At 49.7% G+C, this 21,080-nt stretch overlaps 1 protein-coding gene across 2 annotated transcripts; it reads right to left on the bottom strand.

The window, feature by feature from the left end:
* Positions 1 to 491: 491 nt before the first annotated feature.
* TSKS (testis specific serine kinase substrate) lies at positions 492 to 15,581 on the bottom strand. 2 transcript variants are annotated; one of them, XM_029213561.1, is made up of 11 exons: positions 14,191 to 15,581; positions 13,732 to 13,945; positions 6,101 to 6,196; positions 5,811 to 5,894; positions 5,395 to 5,478; positions 4,523 to 4,803; positions 3,867 to 4,061; positions 2,851 to 3,024; positions 2,038 to 2,173; positions 799 to 923; positions 492 to 667 (listed from the first exon to the last, which is right to left on the bottom strand). In XM_029213561.1, the coding sequence occupies exons 1-11, from the start codon at positions 14,358 to 14,360 to the stop codon at positions 511 to 513; spliced, it is 1,716 nt and encodes a 571-aa protein (XP_029069394.1). In that variant the 5' UTR covers positions 14,361 to 15,581; the 3' UTR covers positions 492 to 510. The 2 variants fall into 2 exon arrangements, with proteins under 2 accessions (XP_029069394.1, XP_029069395.1); XM_029213562.1 differs by having other exon boundaries at positions 495 to 667; positions 799 to 966.
* Positions 15,582 to 21,080: the final 5,499 nt, after the last annotated feature.

Below are 21,080 nucleotides of genomic sequence, written 5' to 3' on the forward strand. Positions count from 1 at the left end.
TTGGAGGGGAGGGTAGTTTTTTTACACAGTGGTAGACAATATCATTATCTAGTAAAAGTCATCCTAAAAAATGTTGGCTTGACAGGCTCAAACTGCACCACAGAACCTTATTTCTACCCCCTGCCTCCTTTTCAAAGAACTGTACTGGACTTCCCTGGTGGTCCAGTGGTTAAGACTCTGAGCTCCCAATGCAGGGGGCCTGGGTTCGATCCCTGGTCGGGGAACTAGATCCCCCATGCCGCAATGAAGATTCCACATGCCGCAACTAAAAGATCCTGTGAGCAGCAACTAAGACCCAGTGCAGCCAAATAAAAAAAGCAAATAAATAAATAAATATTAAAAAACAACAAAAACCCAAGAAACTAAAGAACTGTACCACCACCGACACCCTGTTGGCTGAGGACCAAGTCATAGTGAGCACAGAGGCTGGTGCATGGTGCGTGTGCAATTTTCCTGGCCCTCTTTTGGTGCCGAAAAGGAGATGGAATTCATGCCAGCATGAGGGGCCATTTATTGCTCAGGGGTTGGGCCCCCACGTTTTGGGGGAGTTCCCCCATCACTTCCTCCCCCCATTGTCCCCATGGACCCCTCGAGTGGCAGGTTGCTGAGCTGATCGTGGAGAGAGCACATCTTCAAGTGTAGATAGTCCAGAGCGGCCACCTTCTCCCTGTAACGAGAGAGTGGGCAGTTAGTACTTGGGAGGCCCGATGCCTCGGGGCTGGTGTGGAAGCCGGGGGTGACTCAAGCCCTTTCCCCAAGACCTCACCCTCCTCCCATGCCCTCAGCCTCCTTCCTCACTCCGGCTTCATCTTGTCCGTCAGCAGCAGGTTCTTGGCCCGCAAGGCTTCGTCTTGGGCCAGCCGAAGGGTGGAGCTCAGGGCCTCTGCCCTGACGTGTTTGGCCAAGGCCTGGCGCTCCAGCTCCTGGGGAGAGGAGTGTAGGTGCTGCTAGGCTTGCTGGACTGGGCTGGGAGTGGAGGGGGATCTGGATCGTGGAGGGCAAAGGGCAGGGTCCCCTAGGGCCTGCATTCCTCCCCCAGAGTATCCCATCATGCCTTGAGCCTGAGGCTGACCCCAGCATCCCACAGTGCACTGGGCCTCCCAAGTCCCATTGTGCACTAGACTTGTGTCTTTCCCACTGTCTGTCCCCTACTGCACTGGCCTTCTTTGTCCCTGTAAGCAGTAAATCAGCATCTATCACATTGTCCCCTAATGCCCATGAGCCATCATGCATTTGATGTCTGGGCCCCGGTATCCCATCACATGGGGATCATCTACATCCCATAATTCACATTATGGGATGTGACCCCCACATCTTATCAATTAGGCCAGCCTCTCAGTCACAGTAATAGTCCTCAGTGCTCTGGTTCCCTATATCCCACAGTGTACCAGCCCCCATGTCCTATCACGTCTTAGTCCTCTAGATCTGCCACATGACTGTCCGTTACTGCCTCATTTGTCTGTTTCACCCACTACAACTCATATCCCATCATACATTAGGCCAATATCCCATAATATACTAGATCTCTATGTTTCAGAATGTACACCAGCCTCAAGTTCCATCAGTTATTGGGCCTGAGTCTGTGTGCAATGGCTCACGAAGAGCTGTGGTTCCATTTCCCATAATGCATTAGCTCACTGTGACCTGCTATTCGCTGGGTCCCCTCTCTGATCTCAGTGATCCCATATAATGCATTGCCTCTCTTAAGTCTCATAGAAAATCAGGCTTATATTCCATGAAGCTATAGACTGGTGTTTGTCTCCTCTGTCCCACAGTGCACCAGATCCATGTCCCATCATGCTTTGGGCCCATATCCATCACCCAAGCTTCCACAATGATTGACCTATGACTCACTAAACACCAAACAGCTCCCCTCTCACCCCGTCCCGAAGTATTAGAGCCAATGTTCCCCCAACACCTCCTGCCCACAGCTCATCCTTCCCATCCTGCCACACACCAGAAGTATCCTTGTGCCTGGGGCTCCCCCGCCCTGCCCTGACCAAAAAGTGGGGCATAGTGGCCCATGGTGCTTGGTACCAGAATCTTCTTGTGTAGCCTCTGGCAGCTGGGGCAGGCAGGAACCAGGCCCCTCTGCCTCACCTCGTCCACTAGCAGGGTCAGCGCTCGCTCCAGCAGCTGCTGCGAGAACTCCGTGGACAGCTGCTGTCCCTGGCTGGGGGAGGGGTAGTCACCAGGTGAAAGAGGCCTCGGACCAACTCCATTCCCAGGACACACCATGCCCATCTCCCCAGCCTCCACCCAGGTCCCGTTTCCACCATGCGCCCAGGCAACCTTCCCACCATGCACTGGGCCCAAACTACAGTTCATCTGGTATGCTCTGGTTTCTGCAGCGTGGGGAGATCTCACAGTGCCTGGGGATTTCCACCACACGGTCCTCGGTTCATCAAGAACTCACATTTCCCACAATGCGCTAGTTAAAACCGATCCCATGTTGTATTGGAAATGCTCTGCACCCTTCCTAACACAGATCAAGCATGGTATCTGTCGACTTCCGACACCCCAAGGTCTCATTTCCCTACGATGCACTGAGAAAACCTGCCTCCCACCCAGTACCACTGCCCAGCCTTCCCACAATGCACTGGAAATCCAAGATGCTCGAAACATATCAAGTCTTTCTTGCGTTCCACAAGACACTGACTTCACCTTGTGGGGGGGGGAAGAAATGTGACTCCCATAATGCCGCGAGACTGCCTCATCCTACAATACATGGGGATGCCCTGTCTCCCACAATGAATTTCCCTCTCCACTCTTGCTAAAGTCTCATCTCCTTCAATGCTTGGTCCTCAATACGATGCAGAATGCACCTGGAGCCAGGCGCTGCCCCCTTACTTGGCACAGCGGGCACAGGAGCCTTGGGGGGCCCGATCCAGGTTCATAGAGAGGTCAGACCCTCTACGAGAGCTCTGAAAGTGCCGCCCAAGCTCCTCCAGAATCGGTTTCACTGGGCCCAGCGCCTCCAGTTCGCTTCTCAGTGAAGCCACAGACACTGCTGACCGCTGCACCCTGCGGTGTGAGAGTAAACAGTACAGTGAGGTCGCCTCTCCAACAGTATACAGGCATCCTCCGATTTTTGAAAGTTCGCTTTACCCCACTTCATTTTTACAAAAGGCCTACATTAGTACCTGTTTTCACTAACCAAAAGAAGTCCGAAGAGGATTTGCCCTTTTATGAAAAAAAGCGCAAAGCATTTGTTTTGTAGCAAGCTGTTACAGAAGCAGGACACACTCCAAACAGCGAGAGTGGCGCCACCAAGCCCCTTCTCTGAGAACTACACTCAGTGTCTCAGCACCAAGCCACCATAGCTTTGAACTGTGTTGTCTATGGGCACCTGTGCTTTATCTCAATTTATTTTGTGCATCTGTTAGCAAGATGTATTCTAAGGTAATTGCTTCTTCGCTTTATGCTATTTTGGCTTACCGAAGGTTTCACAGGAACTGCTCTACTTTTGGATGGCAGGGAAACCTGTAGTGCCAGCAAGGCTCCACCCCAAATTAGCCCAGCACCTCTGTCTCCACCCAGTTTTCAATACCCCGCTCTGCCTTGCCCCCTCTGCTCTGATTAGTACCTCCTTTTGCATTTTATTGTCGGGAATGTACCTCCCTGTTCTCTAATTGGTTTCTCCTGTTCCAACTTGGCTCCGCCCCTTGTCCTTGTAAGGTGTGGAACTCGCCTCTTCTCTAAGTGGCTCCGCCCCTCAGTGCTTCTTACGTATAACACGCCCCTCCCTACTCTCTAACTGGGGTTTCCACCTGTCAGTATATGCGCTCCACCCGATTGGCCCACCCCTTTCCCTCAAGGCTCCGCCCTCCCACGTCCCCGCCCCGTGCGCTAGTCTGGGTCCTTACATGGTGCACAGCTCTTCCGTCCGGCCCCGCAGCTCCTGCAGGCCCCGCGCGGCCTGCGCCTGCTCGCGCTGCGCTCGCTCCCACTGGCCCAGGAAGCTGTCGAGCCTGCCGCCTAGGCCCCCGAGCAGCCGTAGGGCCTCCTGCACGGCCCCCTCCTCCTGATGCCACCGGGCGGTCAGTGAGGACACCTCCCTCCTGTAGGGGTAGAGGTAAGGAACGCGTCAGGGCTAGGTTTGGATACGCCCCCGTCCGCCGCGCCCCGCCAAGACCACGCCCGTGGCCCCGGACCCACCCTGACCCCAAATTCTCCTGTCCTGTTCACTTATTGGGATCCTCTCATGTCCTCCAGAACCCTGCCTCTATCCCCTTATCAGGTATCCTGGCCTTCTCTCGGCCTGCCTCCCAGCCCCACATCAGCTCCTCCAGACACTGCCTCCTCAAGATACCGCTCGCACCAACCCTTTGGAGTTGGAGCCTCCAAAGACCTGCCACGTCCCCAAACCCGCCCACCTCATTTTCACCAGACGCGGACCCCCCTGCCACCGGCCCTATGTTCAAAACTCGGTTCTTCGAAGTCCTGCCCTTCCGGGTCACCGCCCCCAGAACGCTCCTCTTCGAGGGTCCACCCCCTGGGCCCATCCCGGGATCCCACTCACCTCAGCTCCTCAAGGTAGGCAGAGACCTTCTGCAACTCCTGCTCGCTCACGATGGGGCCCTCCCCTGCCCGGGGCCCCATTCCCCAGCCGCCTGGGGCCAGGCCTCGCCGTCGCGGGGATTCGTCGGGGCTCCCTGGCGGGCTGGAGCAGCCTGGGGGCTGGGTGGCGAGGCCCATGCCATGGCGGGAGAGGCCAGCCTCCAGCTTCTGCTCCAGCCCCTGCAGCTCAGCCTCCTGCCTCCTGGGCGTCTCATCCTGCATCTGGAGGTAGCGCAGCTTCTCCTGGGCGGGGAAAGAGGGCAGGGTTACTGCGTCCGGCCCCTTGCCTCCCACCACTACCACCACTACCACCACTACCACCGCCTCCACCACCAAATCCGCCCAGTGAATTCCTGAGGCTGGAAAGTGAATGGATGTGGACACGGGATATCGGGAAGTCCCACCTGAAGTCTTGATGGACTCCCGCTTGCTGTTACTAGGGAGGGATGCCCCATTCGAAGCCCAGCTGGAGTCCAACTCACCTTGGACTGAATGCCTGCCTCTTTGTCTCCATCTATCCCTCCACCCTCACTCTAATCCTCGAAGGCATCCAATTCCAGTCCCTCCTGTTTAGGAAGAATAGCTGAAGCTTTTCCAACATTTTGGTGGGAAATGAGTGGGTATGTGGGCAGGACAGGCATTCCCACTCCAAGTCCGATACGAATCCCTCTCTCCGGGACTTGAATATGACTGTGCATGGAAAAGTATGACCATGAACATGAAGGGGCAGTGTGGTGGTGGTGGTGGCAGGGCGAGAAGTCCCACCTGAAGTCTACCTCAAGTACCTCGGTTACTTGAGTACCTTCCTCAAACCCTTAGACCCCTCCCCCTTACCTCCAGCAGGGCAGAGTTCTGCTTCAGGACGTTGGTTTTTATTTCAGCATCTTCCACCGACCGGGTCACCTTCCGGCAGTTCTCCTGGGTCAGGACACCAGGGCAGGGCCCCTGCCTTCCCATTCCAGTTCCGCCTCCCAACCCTTACCCTCGCTATTTTCCATATAGCCTCCACCCCCCGCGTTTAAGGCACGCCCCCTCCTTCCGCAAGGTCTGCCTTCTGCTTATTGGTCTGCCCTTTCCCGGCTTGGTTCCCTTGGCTAAAGAAATGGTTCTTCCTCGGACCTCTGCCATACTCCTTCTCCACTTCACCCCACCTCTATCCTGTCCACCACTCCATTCCGCCCCTCTTCCTCTCACCGCCTTCCTACTTCCGCTTCCTACTCCCGCCCCGTTCCTGCCCCCCAGCGGCTCACCTTGAGTTGACTACAGTACCCTCCTAGTTCTTCCGCCTCTTGCCGCCTTCTCTCTAGATTCTCACTCAGCACAGAACACTCACTCTGGAGCATGGAAGGGAGGAGAGGTTAGCCAGGGCCTCAAGGAGACACCCCGTGGGGAGGAGAGGTGGGAAGCTTCCTTTCCCTTCTGAGCCTCATTCTCCCCAACTGGGCTATGGGTGCATTGAGTTGGAGGATAGCTCTAAGAGGGCAACGTGACCCTGGAGGAAGAGGAGATGTTGCGGGAGGGGGCGGGTGGTCCTCACGACCTGCAGCGTCTGCACGTGCTGGTTAACCCGGGTGGTCTTTTCCTTCAAGCTGGTGATGGAATCTTTGGCGTGGACTAATCCACTGTTAACCCAGCTCTGGGGAAGAATGGGAGACAGGTGGGTCAGTGGGTGCGTGGGAGCAAACCCCAACCACAAGAGAAAGTCTAGAACTAGCTTTACACCTTGATTCTGCCCTGGAATAGCTGTGGAATTTGGGGCCAGGGCTGCGCCTCTTTGATTCTTGGTATAAAACCAGGGGGCAGCCTCGTTTTCTGCTTAGCGGATGGCAAGAAAAATAAGTAGGATCCAGGAGGGAGTCGGGGGTGGGAAGCTCAGACATGAGGGAGAAGGAGGATGGTCTTAACCTGAGATAAATGCCTTTGGGGTACACATACATAAATAAGATAAACTGTTAAAACACATGCCTGTCTTTCCCTCCAGGCAGTGGAGAATTCTAAAGATAACCCACTTTCCAGATATAAGCACTCACTATGCACCAAGCCAAGACCTTACCCACATTTTCCTTTTTATTCCTCACAGCCACACCTCTTGAGGTTATTTGCCCCATTTTGCAAGCGAGGCAAATGAGGCCCAGAGAGGGGATGTCCCTTGTACTCCCGGGTACACGAGACAGGAGGTGGCCTTGTCAGAATTTATGCTCAGAGCCTTTGTTTCAAACCATGACGCCATATGGCCTCTGTTCATTGCTACCTTATGTCACCATAAAATGCTTTGTGACTCCTATCAAACAAACTGGCTCAGGAGGGATGAATATCTATCATGGGTCTCCACTCTCCCATTTCCACATTTATAGAAGAGTTAGCCTGGTACATCACTGCTCAGCCAAAGATGACAATTCCCAGCTGCCCTTACAGCCAGGTGTGGCCATGTGGAATATGAGCGGAAATAATGTAGGCAATTTCCAAGTCATGCCTTTAATAAAGAAAAGTAGCACACCTCCCTTTCTCTCTCCCTACAATGTTGATCGCTAAAGCCATAGCAGCCATCTTGGACCATGAGATGGAGGACACAATATAAAAGAAGACTGGGGCTTCCCTGGTGGCTCAGTGGTTGAGAGTCTGCCTGCCGATGTAGGGGACGCGGGTTCGTGCCCCGGTCCGGGAGGATCCCACATGCCGTGGAGCGGCTGGGCCCGTGAGCCATGGCCGCTGAGCCTGCGCGTCCGGAGCCTGTGCTCCGCAACGGGAGAGGCCACAGCAGTGAGAGGCCCGCATACTGCAAAAAAAACCAAACTGAATCCTCAGCCCTGTGAAGCCGCCATACTTAATTCCAACCACTTTTGAATACTTTTATACATGTAACCAAGAGAACATTTTCCATCTTGTTTAAACTATGCTACTTTGTACCTTTTTGTTACAGCAGCCAAACTTGTGGCTTAATAGCTGAGCCCCCAGAACACTGGAGCCTCTAACCTACTGCATTTGAAGAGACCTGCTATACTTGAGACATTTATGTGAGCAACAAACTATCCTGCTTCCACCAGCTGTTTTGGTTTCTTTCACAGCTGTTGAACTAATACACAAAGAGAAAAGAGAGAGCAAGCTTTCTCCATTGTAAAATGGGAATAACTTCACATTTCTTGCATAACTGCTCTGGAGAACAAGTGTGATAAATATTGTATTAAGGTGACATCAGCAAAATGGTGGAGTCAGGAACCCCCAAATTCCACCCCTCCAAACTGGCCAAAACTATGAGTCAAGTCATTGAGGGGATTATAACAATCATAAATATATATGCACCTAATAGAGCTTCAAAACACATGAATCAAAAACTGTTAGAATTGGGAATTCCCTGGCAGTCCAGTGGTTAGGACTCTGTGCTTTCATTGCTGAGGGCCCCGTTTCAATCCCTGCTCAGGGAACTAAGATCTGCAAGCCCCACAGCGTGGCCAAAAAGAAAAAAAAGACACTGACAGAATTGAAGGGAGAAATTGACAATTTAACAGTAATGGTTGGAGACTACAATACCTCACTTTCAAGAATGGATTGAACAACTAGATCAACAAGGAGATAGAAGACTTGGACAACACTATAAACCAACCAGACCTAACAGGCACCTACAGAACATTCCACCCAACAAAAGAATACACATTCTTCTCAAGTGAAATTAAACGTTGTTCATATGGTGGAGGACAGACCATATATTAAGTGACAAAACAAGTCTCAATAAATTTAAAAGGATTTGAAAACAAAGTATGTTTTCTGACCTCAATGACCTCAGTAGAATGAAATCAGGAATCAATAGCAGAAAGAAATTTGAGAAACTCACAAATATATGGAAATTAAACAACACACTCATAAACAGCCAATGGGTAGAAGAAGAAATCACAAGAGAAATTATACTTAGGAATGAGGGAAAATGAAAACACAACATACCAAAACTTGTGGGATGCAGCAGAGGCAATACTTTGAGGGAAATTTAGAGCTGTAAACACCTACATCAAAAAAGAATTTAAGGGCTTCCCTGGTGGTGCAGTGGTTGAGAGTCCGCCTGCCGATGCAGGGGACACGGGTTTGTGCCCTGGTCCGGGAGGATCCCACATGCCGTGGAGCGGCTGGGCCCGTGAGCCATGGCTGCTGAGCCTATGCATCCGGAGCCTGTGCTCCGCAACGGGAGAGGCCATGGCAGTGAGAGGCCCGCGTACCGCAAAAAAAAAATAAATAAAAGAACTTAAGTTCAGTAACCTGATCTTCCACCTTAAGAAACTAGAAAAAGAAGAGACAACTTAACCCAAAGCTAGCAGAATGAAGGAAATAATAAAGATTAGAGTGGAAAAAAATGAAATAGAGAATAGAAAAACAGTAGAGAAAAATCAACAAAACCAGAAGTTGGTTTTTTGAAAAGGTCAACAAAATTGACAAGTTTTAAGCTAGACTGACCATGAAAAAGAAGGAGAAGGCTCAAATTACTAAAATCAGGAAGGAAAGAGGACATTACTACCAATCTTACAGAAAGAGAAAAGATGACAAGGGAACACTATGAACAATTGTATGTCATCAAACTTGATAATCTAGATGAAATGGACAAATTCCTAGCAAAACACTAACTTAAGAAGGGCTCGGACATCTGGATAGACCTGTAATAAGTAAAGAGGTTGAGTTAGTAATTTTAAAACTTCCAACAAAAAAAGCCCAGATGGCTTCACTGGGGAATTCTACCAATCATTTGAAAAAGAGTTGCTGCCAATTCATCTCAAACCCTTCACCAAAAAAAACCAAAACAAAACCAAAAAAACCCAGAAAACAAACAAAACAGAAGAGGAGGGAACTAACTCATTCTATGAGGCCAATGTTACCCTGATACCAAAACCAAAGACATCACCAGATAATAAAACTACAGATCCATATTCCTTCTGAAAGCAGCCACAAAATTTTCAACAAAATACTGGCAAACCAAGTCCAGCAGCATATAAAAAGGATTATACACCGTGCCAAGTAGGATTTATCCCAGGAATGCAAAATCGGTTCAATGTGAAAATTAACCCATGTAACATTCCGTATTAGTAAAATATAGGGGGAAAAAACACAATCATGTCAATGAATAGAGAAATAGCATTTGACAAAATCCAATGCCCTTTCATGATAAAAACACTCAACAAACTAGAAGCACAAGGGAACTTGCTCATCCTGGTGAAGGGCACCTACAAAAAAGAAAAAAGTTTAAAACCAATAAAACCCACACAAAACCATGGTGCTTTAAAATATGCCCACAAAGTTTTTGAGGCTCTTTTAAAATGTGCAGCCTTATTCCTGTCACTTGAGTGTCAGCTGGACTTAGTGACTCATACCTAGTAAATAGAATAAGGCAGAAGTGATGGTATGTGACTTAAGAAATGAGTTCATAAGAGGAACCATGTCTTCCTTCTTGCTCACTCTTACTCTGGAGAATGATAGTTGCCATGTTCTAAGCAACTACCTATGGAGAGGCCCGTGTGGCAAGGAACTGAGGCCTCCAACCAAGAGCCATGTGAGTGTGCCATCTTGGAAGCCCAACCTCCAGCTCCAATCAAGCCTTCAGATGACTGCAGCCCCTGCCAAAATCTTGACTACAACCTCATGAGAGACCCTAAGCCAGAACCACCCAATTAAGCCACTCCAGGTTTGTTGTTTTAAGGTCGGGAATCATTTGTTTCACAGCAATAGCTGTGATATTTTTAAACTGAAGACCCAACGGTCTTGGATTTTCCATAGGTAGCTGTTCTGGGAAACTAGGGGAGCAGGTTCTGGAGTCAACTCAGTTCTTCCACTTACTAGCTGTGTGACCTCAGGGAGGGGACTTCACCTCTCTAAGCCTCTGTTTCCCTACCTGTAAAATGGGGAGGGACTAACAACTACCTTCACAGGGCTGCTGTTGGGAGGAACACAGGCTAACACAGAAAGGCCCTTGGTCAATACTTGGGAAAAGAGAAAGTGCAGCTGGGGTCACTGGGGGTGAGTTTTAGCTTCACTGCTAGCCTTGGCTAAAAAAGCGAATGGCATGGTGGTGGTGGGGAGCCAAACATGGGGATAAACCTCTCCTTGGCCATCCACATGCCATGCAACTGGGCAATCCAATTCCCCACTCCGAGCCTGCCTCGGTTTCCCTTCTTGTCAAATGGGAATGAGGATACCTTGCTCAGATGGTGGTGAGGAAAGGTCAAGAAGATGATAGGATCCATAAGCCAAGTGCAGTGATTAGTGTCAGCATCATTAAACATAGAGACAACACGACAGGACCTACCAGGAAAGGGCTTAGCACCAAGACCCTACAGCATCCTCAGGGAAATCTGTAGACAGCAGGACAAGTTCCAAGCAGGGCTCAGAAGACCTGCTCTGGTCATTTCCGCATGGAGGCACTGAACTTCCCCCAAAGCAATACTACCTCCTCAGTTGCATCCTTTGGCCTCATAAAGATGTCAGAGCTTAAGACAGGAGCCAGGGAATTCCCTGGTGGTCCCGTGGTTAGGACTCCATGCTCTCACTGCCAGGGGCCTGGGTTCAATTCCTGGTCGGGGAACTAAAATCCCACAAACTGCACAGCACGACCAAAAAAAAAAAAAAAACAAAGCCAGGAGCCAAAGCTGTTTGCTTCACCATTCTTCTGCTGACCCTCCATCCAGTCTGGGAATTATCAGGGTCTCCATCGCTCCCAGGTTCTCTTCCTTTCCTCTCTAGTTCTCTGTCCCACCTCTCTCTCTGGTGTCCGTTCCTTCCTTCTCTGGGTCTCTGGCCCCCTCTAGCTCTGGTTTTCTGTCTCTGTCCCCCTCCCCAGGTCCCCATCCTCCTCTCTCTGGGTCTCTGTCCTCCTTTCTCTCTGGGTTTCCACCCCACCCCCCTCTCTGCCCATCTCCAGATTTCTCTCCCGATGTAGCTCAGATGCTGTGTGCCAGCCTGTGTTCTTCCTGCCCACCTCCTCACGGTTCCTGCCCATACCCTAAGGTGTTGACTGACAGTACTTCTTCCATTTTATGGAGAAGCCCCATAGAGGCTGATGCTCCCCTGCAGCCCCACAGTGAGCCGCAGCTGCATCAGACCTTGATCTTGGCCGCCCAGGGCTCTTTCTCAGGCATCACAATCCTCTGGAGGATGTGACTCAGAAATAGCTCCGGTGGGAGGCGGACCTCTGCAGGTGCTGCCTGAGCGATGCTGGAAGAGAAGGGGAGGAAAGTGTTCTGGCGGGAGGGGATGCCTCCCAGGCCATCCATCCCACCTGGACTCTCTCTCTCTGCCTGCTGGTTTCTCTCCACCTGGTCCTCTTACCTTGGACCCTCGCCCGGCCTGCCTGCCTCCAATCTCTCCCCTCCAAACGTCTCCCACCCGGGGCCAGAGGCATCTTCTAGGGAAGGAAAGCATCACACTCGCTAAGCTTTTGGTCCTGACCCTGCTTCTTACAAGCTCTCTAACCTTGCAGGGGATCACTCCACCTCTCTCTACCTCACTTATTTTTGTTTTCATCTTCCTTGCAGAACCTCTAAGAGAGGAAAACGAGAGCCCCCCCCCACCACCATAGGGATGTAGCACAGTGCCTGGAACATAGCATATGCTCAGTAAATGGGTATGGAGCCCAAATGCCAAGTTGCTCCTTTCCCCTGCCCAGGAACCCGCAGTGGCTCCCCATTGTCCTCAAGAGAATGGAGAATGCCCACATTTCTCAGCCTCTGTGTCCTGTGCCCACCCCCTGCCAGCCTCACCTCTCCCACACACCACAATCTAGCCACAAGGACATGTTCCCCAGGCTCTTTTCAACGCCTGCCCTTTTGCATATGCTGTTCCAGCTAGGTGGAATACCCTTCCCTGTATTCTGCCTTCCTTATCTTCAAGATCCAGCTTGTGTGCTGCCTTTTCTAGAAAGCCTTCCTTGACCATGGTCGGCTGGGCCAAGGCCTTCTTCTTCAGGGCTCCCACAGTGACCTCTACTGCCCCCAGCAATTCAGGTGCTGACTCCTAAGCCCGGCTCCACTACTTAGAAGCCGTATGACTTTGGGTATGCTACTTAACCTTCTAGGGGCTCAATATCTTCATCTGTGAAATGAGGATAAAAATAATGACTAACTATTCCGTGCATACAACTGACTATTGTGCTAAACATTTTACATGAAAGAATTTCATTTCATTGTCATGACAACCTCATGAGATGGGTGCAATTCTCTCCAGAACTCTGTTTTGGGTGCTGCTACATTTCTTCTTCCTAGAGCAGTGCCTGGCACATTGTAGGTGTTTAAGAAATATTTCTTGAAAGAACAAACACATGCATCTCCATTTTACAGATGAGGGCACTGAGGCTTCTGGAACACAGAAAGTGCTCAGTATATGCTAGTGAATCTTTTTTTTTTTTTTTTGGCCATGCTGTGTGGCATGCGGGATCTTAGTTCCCTGAGCTGGGATTGAAGCCATGCCCCCTGCAGTGGAAGCTTGGAATCCTAACCACTGGACCGCCGGGGAATTCCCGCTAGTGAATCTTATTAGTATCATTCTGGCCGTGATTATTGTTAGTGTAATTCTCAGTGTCCATGTCAAGCCAAGTTCAGGGTCTGACCCAGGAGAAGCCTGGCAGGGGGTGAAGGTTGGTGGGAGAGTTAAAGGACCAAGCTGTAGCATTCTATGCTCTAGTCAGGAATTCTCTAAATTCTCCTAGGTCTTGCTCACCTCCCAGTTTTGCCCCACAGCCTGAGGTGGTCCACTCAGAGAACTCCTGCTTATCCGTCAAAGCCCAGTTCCAACACTGCCTCCTCCAGAAGTTTTCCCTGATCCCCCTAGCCTGGTTTGAGGGGCCCTTTTCTGGGATCCCCAGTGTTACCTCCATTATGGAATTTGTCACCCCCGTCTGTATCTGTCACTCCCACCAGACGGGGGGCTTCCCTGGGGCAGGGACCTGGCCCGATTCCTATCTGTGACTCCAGCTTCACCCAGGACATTTGGAAGTGACTGAATGAACAAAAGACCAACTCGCAGGCAGCCGGCAGCATTCACCCTGGATGGAGCAGATTTATGGCTGACTGTAGGGCCTCAAAGGGTGACAAGAACCTTCTCGTTCCAAATCAAGAAGACACCCCCCCCAAACCCATCCTCAGTATTTGCCTACCACCAGGGGAGAACCCTCGTATTCCCCAGCCCGGCCGAGGGCCCTCTCACCAGTATTTCCGTGATGTCTGGGTCATCTGGAGCCCAGGGTGGGATGGGCACGGGCAATGCCAGTAGGCTGCTGTCTTCCACGGTTGAGTCTGTCGCCGAGGAGTCGGTGGGCTCCATGGCGGCCAGGTTGAGCAGGGACACATTGGTGCAGGCTGAGGACCGTTTGAGGTTCAGGCAGCAGTGCATTGGCTCATAGGACATCCGAGGCTCCACCCTAGGGAAGAGAAACAGGCAGGAGGGTCAAGATGCCACCCCAGCAGGGTATGGCCCCTCCCACCTCCCTGTCTGCACATTCCCTACTCTCTCTGATTTCAACCTCGCCGCCTGCTTTCTTCTTTCTCCTCCATCCCTGCTACCTGTTTTCCTCCCTTTCCACCAGCACCCACAGTGGGACTTCTGCTCTGTCAGAGGCAAGGGCTGGGTGCTGGGACCGCCCCCGACAGGGTGTGACAAACCCACCCGTGGAAGGACACAGCCTTCTTTTTCTTTGAGATCCCTTTGACTGGGCTGGTCACACCCCCAGGAGCCTCGGGGACCAGCTGGGAGCGACTCTCGACCCCCGTGGGGGGGTCCCCAGCCTCATGGATCTCTTTGGACTGCCAGATCGTCTTCACCACCACGCTCGCCATGGCCTGTGGAGGGCCCGGCTCCCAGGGGCTCCTTCCTCTGAGGCTCTCCACCTACACTGACCACTGACCCTCAAGGTCCCCTGTCCCCACAAGCCTGCCTCATAAAGGACCCAACCACTGGGCCCCAGTAACGGGGGGGGGCACAAGGGTGGGGAAACGTGACTTGGCACGTTCCCCCGGGGGGCTCAGTGAACTCTTGTTCAGGATTCTAGTTCTACCCTGATCTGTCCCTCCCCTTCAGAAACACAGTGAAATTCCTTCTAGTCCAGAACTTACAGTGGACGGACCCACTGGTTCTTGGGAGGGGTCCAAATTACCTTTCCCTGAAACTCACTGTGGGGTCACCCAGCCCCCCCATTCAGACTTGCTTCATCATGTACTACCTTGGATTTGTCACTTTCCCAGGATCTGGGGGACGATGAGGATTGAATACCAGCGCTGGAGGATCTTACATTCTATGGGGGGTTGGAAGGGGACAGGCAGGCAATAGAAACAAACCAAAAATACCAGATGTCCGAACGTGATATAAAGGGAATCAAAACTGGGTGATGGCCATGTGGACATTTGTCAAAGCTTGTCGATTTGTGCACCTGGGATTTGAGCCTTTTATCGTGTGTGAATTCTGCTTATTAAAGCATCTAAGCAAGCACTGAACTATAGTTCATTATGTGCATGTTGAATATTTGGAGTTGTGTTAGACCCCGGGACTGCTGTAACAAAGTCCTGCAGACTGAGCGTCTTAAACCGTAGCTAGTTATTGTCTGACAGTTCTGGAGGCCAGAAGTCCAAGGTCAAAGTGTCAGCAGGGTTGGTTCCTTCTGAGGCTGTGAGGGAGAATCTGTGCCTCTCTCCTAGTGTCTGGTATCCTTAGGTGTTCCTTGGTTTGTAGATGGCCATCTTCTCCCTGTGTCTTCACACTACCTTCTCTGTGGAACTGTTTATCTCTGTGTCCAAATTTCCCCCCTTTTAAGGAACTGGACATATTGGATTAGGGCCCACCCAAATGACCATGTCTTAACTTGATCATCTGTAAAGACCCTATTTCCAAATAAGGCCAAATTCACAGCGACTGCGGGTTAGGACTTGAGCATCTCTTGCAGGACGTAATGCAACCCGTAACAGGGTTGATGAGTACCGATATCTGCAACTTTGTTTTATTCTGTTTTTTAATTGTTTTTTTATTGAATAAATTTGACTTTGTTGTTGCTGTCGTTGTTTTGTTTTTTGCCACGCTGCACGGCTTGTGGGATCTTAGTTCCCTGACCAGGGATCGAACCTGGGCCAAGTCCTAATCACTGGACTGCCAGGGAATTCCCAGACATATAGTGTTTATAAATTTAAAGTGTGTCTTACTTTGATACATTTATATATTATAATATTGCCATTGTAGCTATATTATCACATCATTATAGCACAATATTGTTATCTATATTCACTATACTCTGTATTAGATCTCTATGGCTTATTTATTATTTGTTGCAAGTTTGTACCCTTAAACAACATCAATCGTATCTCCCACACCCTATCTGCTGGCAACCACCATTTTAATCTTTTTTTACAGGTTAGACTTTTTAAGATTCCACATATAAGTGAAATCATACAGTACTTGTCTTTTCTGTCTGGTTTATCTAGCTTAGCATAATGTGCTCAGGGTCTGTCTGCGTGGCTGAAAACAGCAGAATATCCTCTTTTCTCACGGCCAGATAATATTCCATTGTGTGTATATACCACCTGGTTGTTTCCATATCTTGGCTATTGTGAATAGTGCTATTTGCAACTTACTTTGAATGCATTAAAAATACATGATGGGAAAAAAAAAATACATGATGGGGGCTTCCCTGGTGGCGCAGTGGTTGAGAGTCCGCCTGCCTTTGCAGGGGACGCGGGTTCGTGCCCTGGTCCGGGAGGATCCCACATGCCGTGGAGGGGCTGGACCCGTGATCCATGGCCGCTGAGCCTGCGCTCCACAACAGGAGAGGTCACAACAGTGAGAGTCCTGCGTACCGCAAAAAAAAAAAAAAAAACAACAAACATGATGGATTTGGACTTCCCTGGTGGCACAGTGGCTAAGAAACTGCCTGCCAACTCAGGGGACATGGGTTCAAGCCCTGGTTGGGAAGATCCCACATACTGCGGACAACTAAGCCCGTGCGCCACAACTACTGAGTCTGCTCGCCTAGAACCCGTGCTCCACAACAAGAGAAGCCACCACAACGAGAAGCCCGTGCACGGCAACGAAGAGTAGACCCCACTTGCCGCAACTAGAGAAAGCCCGCGCGCAGCAACGAAGACCCAATGCAGCCATAAATAAATAAATATATAAAATTAAAATAAAGAAATAAATAAATTAGGATAACTTGGAAAAAAAAAAAAAAGACTCCTGCGCTCCCAGTGCAGGGGGCTTGGGTTCGATCCCTGCTCAGGGAACTAGATCCTGCATGGATGCTGCAACTAAGAGTTCACGTGCCGCAACTAAGAAGCCAGCAAGCTGCAACTAAGGAGCCCGCCTGCTGCAACTGAGACCCAGCGCAACCAAATAAAATAAATAAATTTTTTAAAAATTAAAAAAGAAGGGGCTTCCCTGGTGGCGCAGTGGTTGAGAGTCCGCCTGCTGATGCGGGGGACACGGGTTCGTGCCCCAGTCCGGGAAGATCCCACATGCCGCGGAGCGGCTAGGCCCGTGAGCCATGGCCGCTGAGCCTGCGCATCCGGAGCCTGTCCTCCGCAACAGGAGAGGCCACAACAGTGAGAGGCCCGCGTACCGCGAAAAATAAATAAATAAATAAAATAAAATAAAATAAAATAACACATGATGGATTGATGGATGGAGGAAGGGAAGGCCAGATGGACTTGTGATAAAGCGAGTGGAGTAAAATGTTAATGCCAGCATTGGGGCGATGGGGTATATGGGTGTTTGCTGTACAGTTGTTTCAACTTTCTGAATATTTAGAAATTTTCATTGTGAAATGTTGGAGAAGAAACTGGGTGATGGGGATGAAATTGTATCATGGGGGGGCTTGCTTTAAAATAATCCAGTGGGGGGTAGGGAAGTCAAATGCAGGGGATTATAAATGAAAGAATAAAGCTCATATGTTGATAACTGTTGGAGCTGGGTATATGGGGGTGCATTATACCCTTCTGCTTTGCAGGGGTATATTTGAAAATTTCTATAACACATTAAAAAAATTTTTTTTGTTTTTATTTTTTGGCTGTGCCACATGGCATGTGGGATCTTAGTTCCACAACCAGGGTTTGAATCCAAGCCCCCTGTATTGGGAGTGCAGAGTCTAAACCACTGGACCACCAGGGAAGTCCCTTAAAATTTTTTTAATTGAAGTATAGTTGATTTACAGTGTTTCAGGTATACAGCAAAGTAATTCAGTTATATATATATATATATATATATATATATATGTGTGTATATATATTCTTTTTCAGATTCTTTTCCATTTTAGGTTATTACAAGATAGTGAATATAGTTCCCTGTGCTATATAGTAGGTCCTTGTTGTTTGTCTATTCTATATAAAGTAGTGTGTACCTGTTAATTTCACATTCCCAATTTATCCCTCCCTCCTTCCCCTTTGGTAACCATAAGTTTGTTTTCTATGTCTGTGAGTCTATTCCTATTTCGTAAGTTCTTTGTATCATTTTTTTAGATTCCCCATATAACTGATATCACATGATATTTGTCTTTCTCTGACTTACTTCACTTAGTGTAATAATCTCTAGGTCCATCCATGTTGCTGCGAATGGCATTATTTCATTCTTTTTCATGGCTGAGCAGTATTCCATTGTATATATGTACCTCATCTTCCTTAGCCATTCATCTGTTGATGGACATTTAGGTTGCTTCCATGTCTTGGCTATTGTAAATAGTGCTGTTACGAACGTTGGAGTGCATGTATCTTTGAATTAGAGTTTCGTCTTTCCCGGATATATGCCCAGGAGTAGGATTGCTGTAACACATTTTTTTTTTTTTTAATACTGGATAACGTGTTCAAGTACGACACGGAGAGGTCACTTTATTTTTTTATTTCTTTATTTATTGGCCACGATGCACGGCATGTGGGATTTTAGTTCCCTGACCAGGGATTGAACCCATGCCCCTTGTGGTGGAAGCACAGAATCTTAATCACTGGACCGCCAGGGAAGTCCCGAGAGGTCACTTTAAATCCCTAAATCCAGAAGTTCTCTCCTAAGAGGGGACATTGCATTGAGACCTGAAGGATGAGCCAGCCATGGGGAAAGCTGAGGTGGGCAGGGGGCAGGAATGAGTCTGGACGGTCTTAATGGCCAAGAGGAGGCTGGTGTGTCTGGTGCATTTAAGCTGCGGAAGGACACAGCTGACTGATGTTGCAAAAAGCACGCTGAGTGGCCAGGATGGAAGCAGGGAGAATGGCCAGGGATGTCGCTACAAGGTTCCAGGCAAAAGATGATGGTGATGGTGGCCTGCACCCGGTGAGGCAGTGGGGATGGGAGGAGGTGGCCGGCTTTGGGGGTGTGTCCTGGCTTTGGTTTGGGGTGAAGGACAGGAGGGGGTCCGTCCTGGCAGGAGTGCCTGGGTGATTGATGGTGGGCCCAGCCGCCAAAATGGGAAGACTGGGGATGAGTGTAGCTTTTCTGGAGAAAATCAGGAGTTAATTTGTTCAGGTCAAAATCTTAAAAGCTATTGTGGTTCAACCCCTGAGCAATTCGAGGAGCTCCTGGGGTTCCCTCTTAATGCTCCATCTTTTTTTTTTTTTTTTTTAAGATTTGATTTGATTTTTAGTTTTTTGGCTGTGTTGGGTCTTCGTTGCTGTGTGCGGGCTTTCTCTAGTGGGGGCTACTCTTCGTTGCGGTGTGCGGGCTTCTCATTGCGGTGGCTTCTCGTGTTGTGGAGCACGGGCTCTAGGCACGTGGGCTTCAGTAGATGTGGCACGTGGGCTCAGGAGTTGTGGCACGTGGGTTCTAGAGCGCAGGCTCAATAGTTGTGGCGCATGGGCTTAGTTGCTCCGCGGCATGTGGGATCTTCCCGGACCAGGGCTCGAACCTGTGTCCCCTGCATTGGCAGGCGGATTCTTAACCACTGAGCCACGAGGTAAGTCCCAATGCTCCATCTTGAAACCAAAAAGGACTTGTGTAAGCCTCATCTAGAACCCATACATGAACTTGTTCATGACCTGGTCTTAAAACTTAGTAATGGGTCACCTCCTCAGCCCCTGAACCCCAGAATGGTCTTACTCAAATCCCGTCCTGTAATTTTTTGCTTTCCAGTAATGGCCTTGTGGCTGCTGAGCACTTGTGACGTGGCATGGCATGTCTCAGCTGAGCTGTGCTATATGTATAAACACCAGATTTCAAAGACTTAGGAAGATAAGAATGTCAACTATGTTGAAATAATATTTGGGTATATGGGGTTAAACGAAATATATTATTAAAATTCATTTCACCTTTTCTTTTTACTTTTTTTTTTTTTTTAACGTGGCAGGAGTATACTGAAAACTGTACTTGTGGCTCCCACTGTATATCTTCTGGAAAGTGCTGCTCTAAATGGGCAGGGATGAGTCCATGAGCTCCTGTGGGTGGCGCCACATCCACCCCCCACGCAGGATGGGACAGTCCCAGGGATTTTCAGGTTAGGGTGGCTCTTCCCAATCTCACTCCTCATGTGTGCCCAGAACGCCTCTGCTTTACAGCCAATCTTAAAAATTAACTTTTGGCTAATTTATGAGCTCTAGAGGGGGTTGGGAGAGGACTGAGTTCCCCCACCTACCATGACAGAACTTAGAAACAGGACATCTTTCACCCCACAATAAAAACCCAGAGTTTACTCTATCTGGCTCCTGGTGGGCTCTCGGTGAAGGGTTGAAGGTGGTGGGTGAGAGGGAGGTGGATAGTTAAAGCTGGGAAGTGGGTCGCTTTTCCCTCTTCCTTAGGGACAGAATTTTCCTGTTCTTCAGACTCTGGATGTCTCTCTTCGCATCCCTCGAAAAGCAAACTAGTACCAACCCCACTACTGATACATATATATTTTAATGGCGTTATCCATACCCCCAGAATTCAGAGTGGATGTTCCCAGCACCCGTGACACTCCCCCAAGGCTCATTCCAAGAATACTAGGCTTCTGAGATTGGAAAAGGCTGGCGGGTGGGGCTTAGTTCCTCGAGGTGACAGAATGGACTCTTCCCGTTCCATTTGCCCCAAATTTCTCTTTAGCCCTGGGCGTTGGAGTTCCGGAGGCTTTGCCTTCCCCAAAACCAGTCACCCAAAGGTCTCTGGGGCGCCAAGGGGTAGTGGTTGGGCGAAACAAAGCGGATTCACCGATTCCTTCCCTTTAACCAACGTTCTTCATTCAGTACCAGGTCCCCTTCTTGTTCAGGAGCTCCAAGCCCAATTTTTTATTCGATATCTGTTTAATGGTGTTATGGTTGAAAAGAAAAAAGCCATTGTATATTGAAAAGTGGTTAAAGGCCAAAATATAGTTTACATCCAGGCTCTACCACTTCTGAGCTGTGTGACCTTGGGCATGTCATTGAGGTCCTCTTCGGACCTCAGTTTTAACCTCTGCTTAATGGGAGCAGACTTGAATTACTGGGTCCTCCGCTCTGGGATACTTGGTCTCCGGACAAGTTTAGGTCGCAACATCTTGGCCTCTAGAGAAGGTAGAGAAGGTAGGGGAAGGGGGAAGGGATGTCTTCCTGGAAGGAGATTAAGGAGTCGGGGGTGAAGGAAAGGGAGAA

This window comes from Monodon monoceros, unplaced genomic scaffold, assembly GCF_005190385.1.
Source record: "Monodon monoceros isolate NGI ecotype Baffin Bay Population unplaced genomic scaffold, NGI_Narwhal_1 Super_Scaffold_10, whole genome shotgun sequence".
Lineage (NCBI taxonomy): Eukaryota > Metazoa > Chordata > Mammalia > Artiodactyla > Monodontidae > Monodon > Monodon monoceros.

Excerpts from the sequence above, each read along its gene's own strand:
- TSKS (XM_029213561.1), bottom strand. The coding sequence starts at position 14,360 with ATGGCGAGCGTGGTGGTGAAGACGATCTGGCAGTCCAAAGAGATCCAT. Across the intron at positions 5,895-6,100 it reads AGCACGTGCAGACGCTGCAG|AGTGAGTGTTCTGTGCTGAG; the intron begins GTCGTGAGGACC and ends TCCATGCTCCAG. Across the intron at positions 3,025-3,866 it reads ACGGAAGAGCTGTGCACCAT|GGTGCAGCGGTCAGCAGTGT; the intron begins GTAAGGACCCAG and ends CTCACACCGCAG.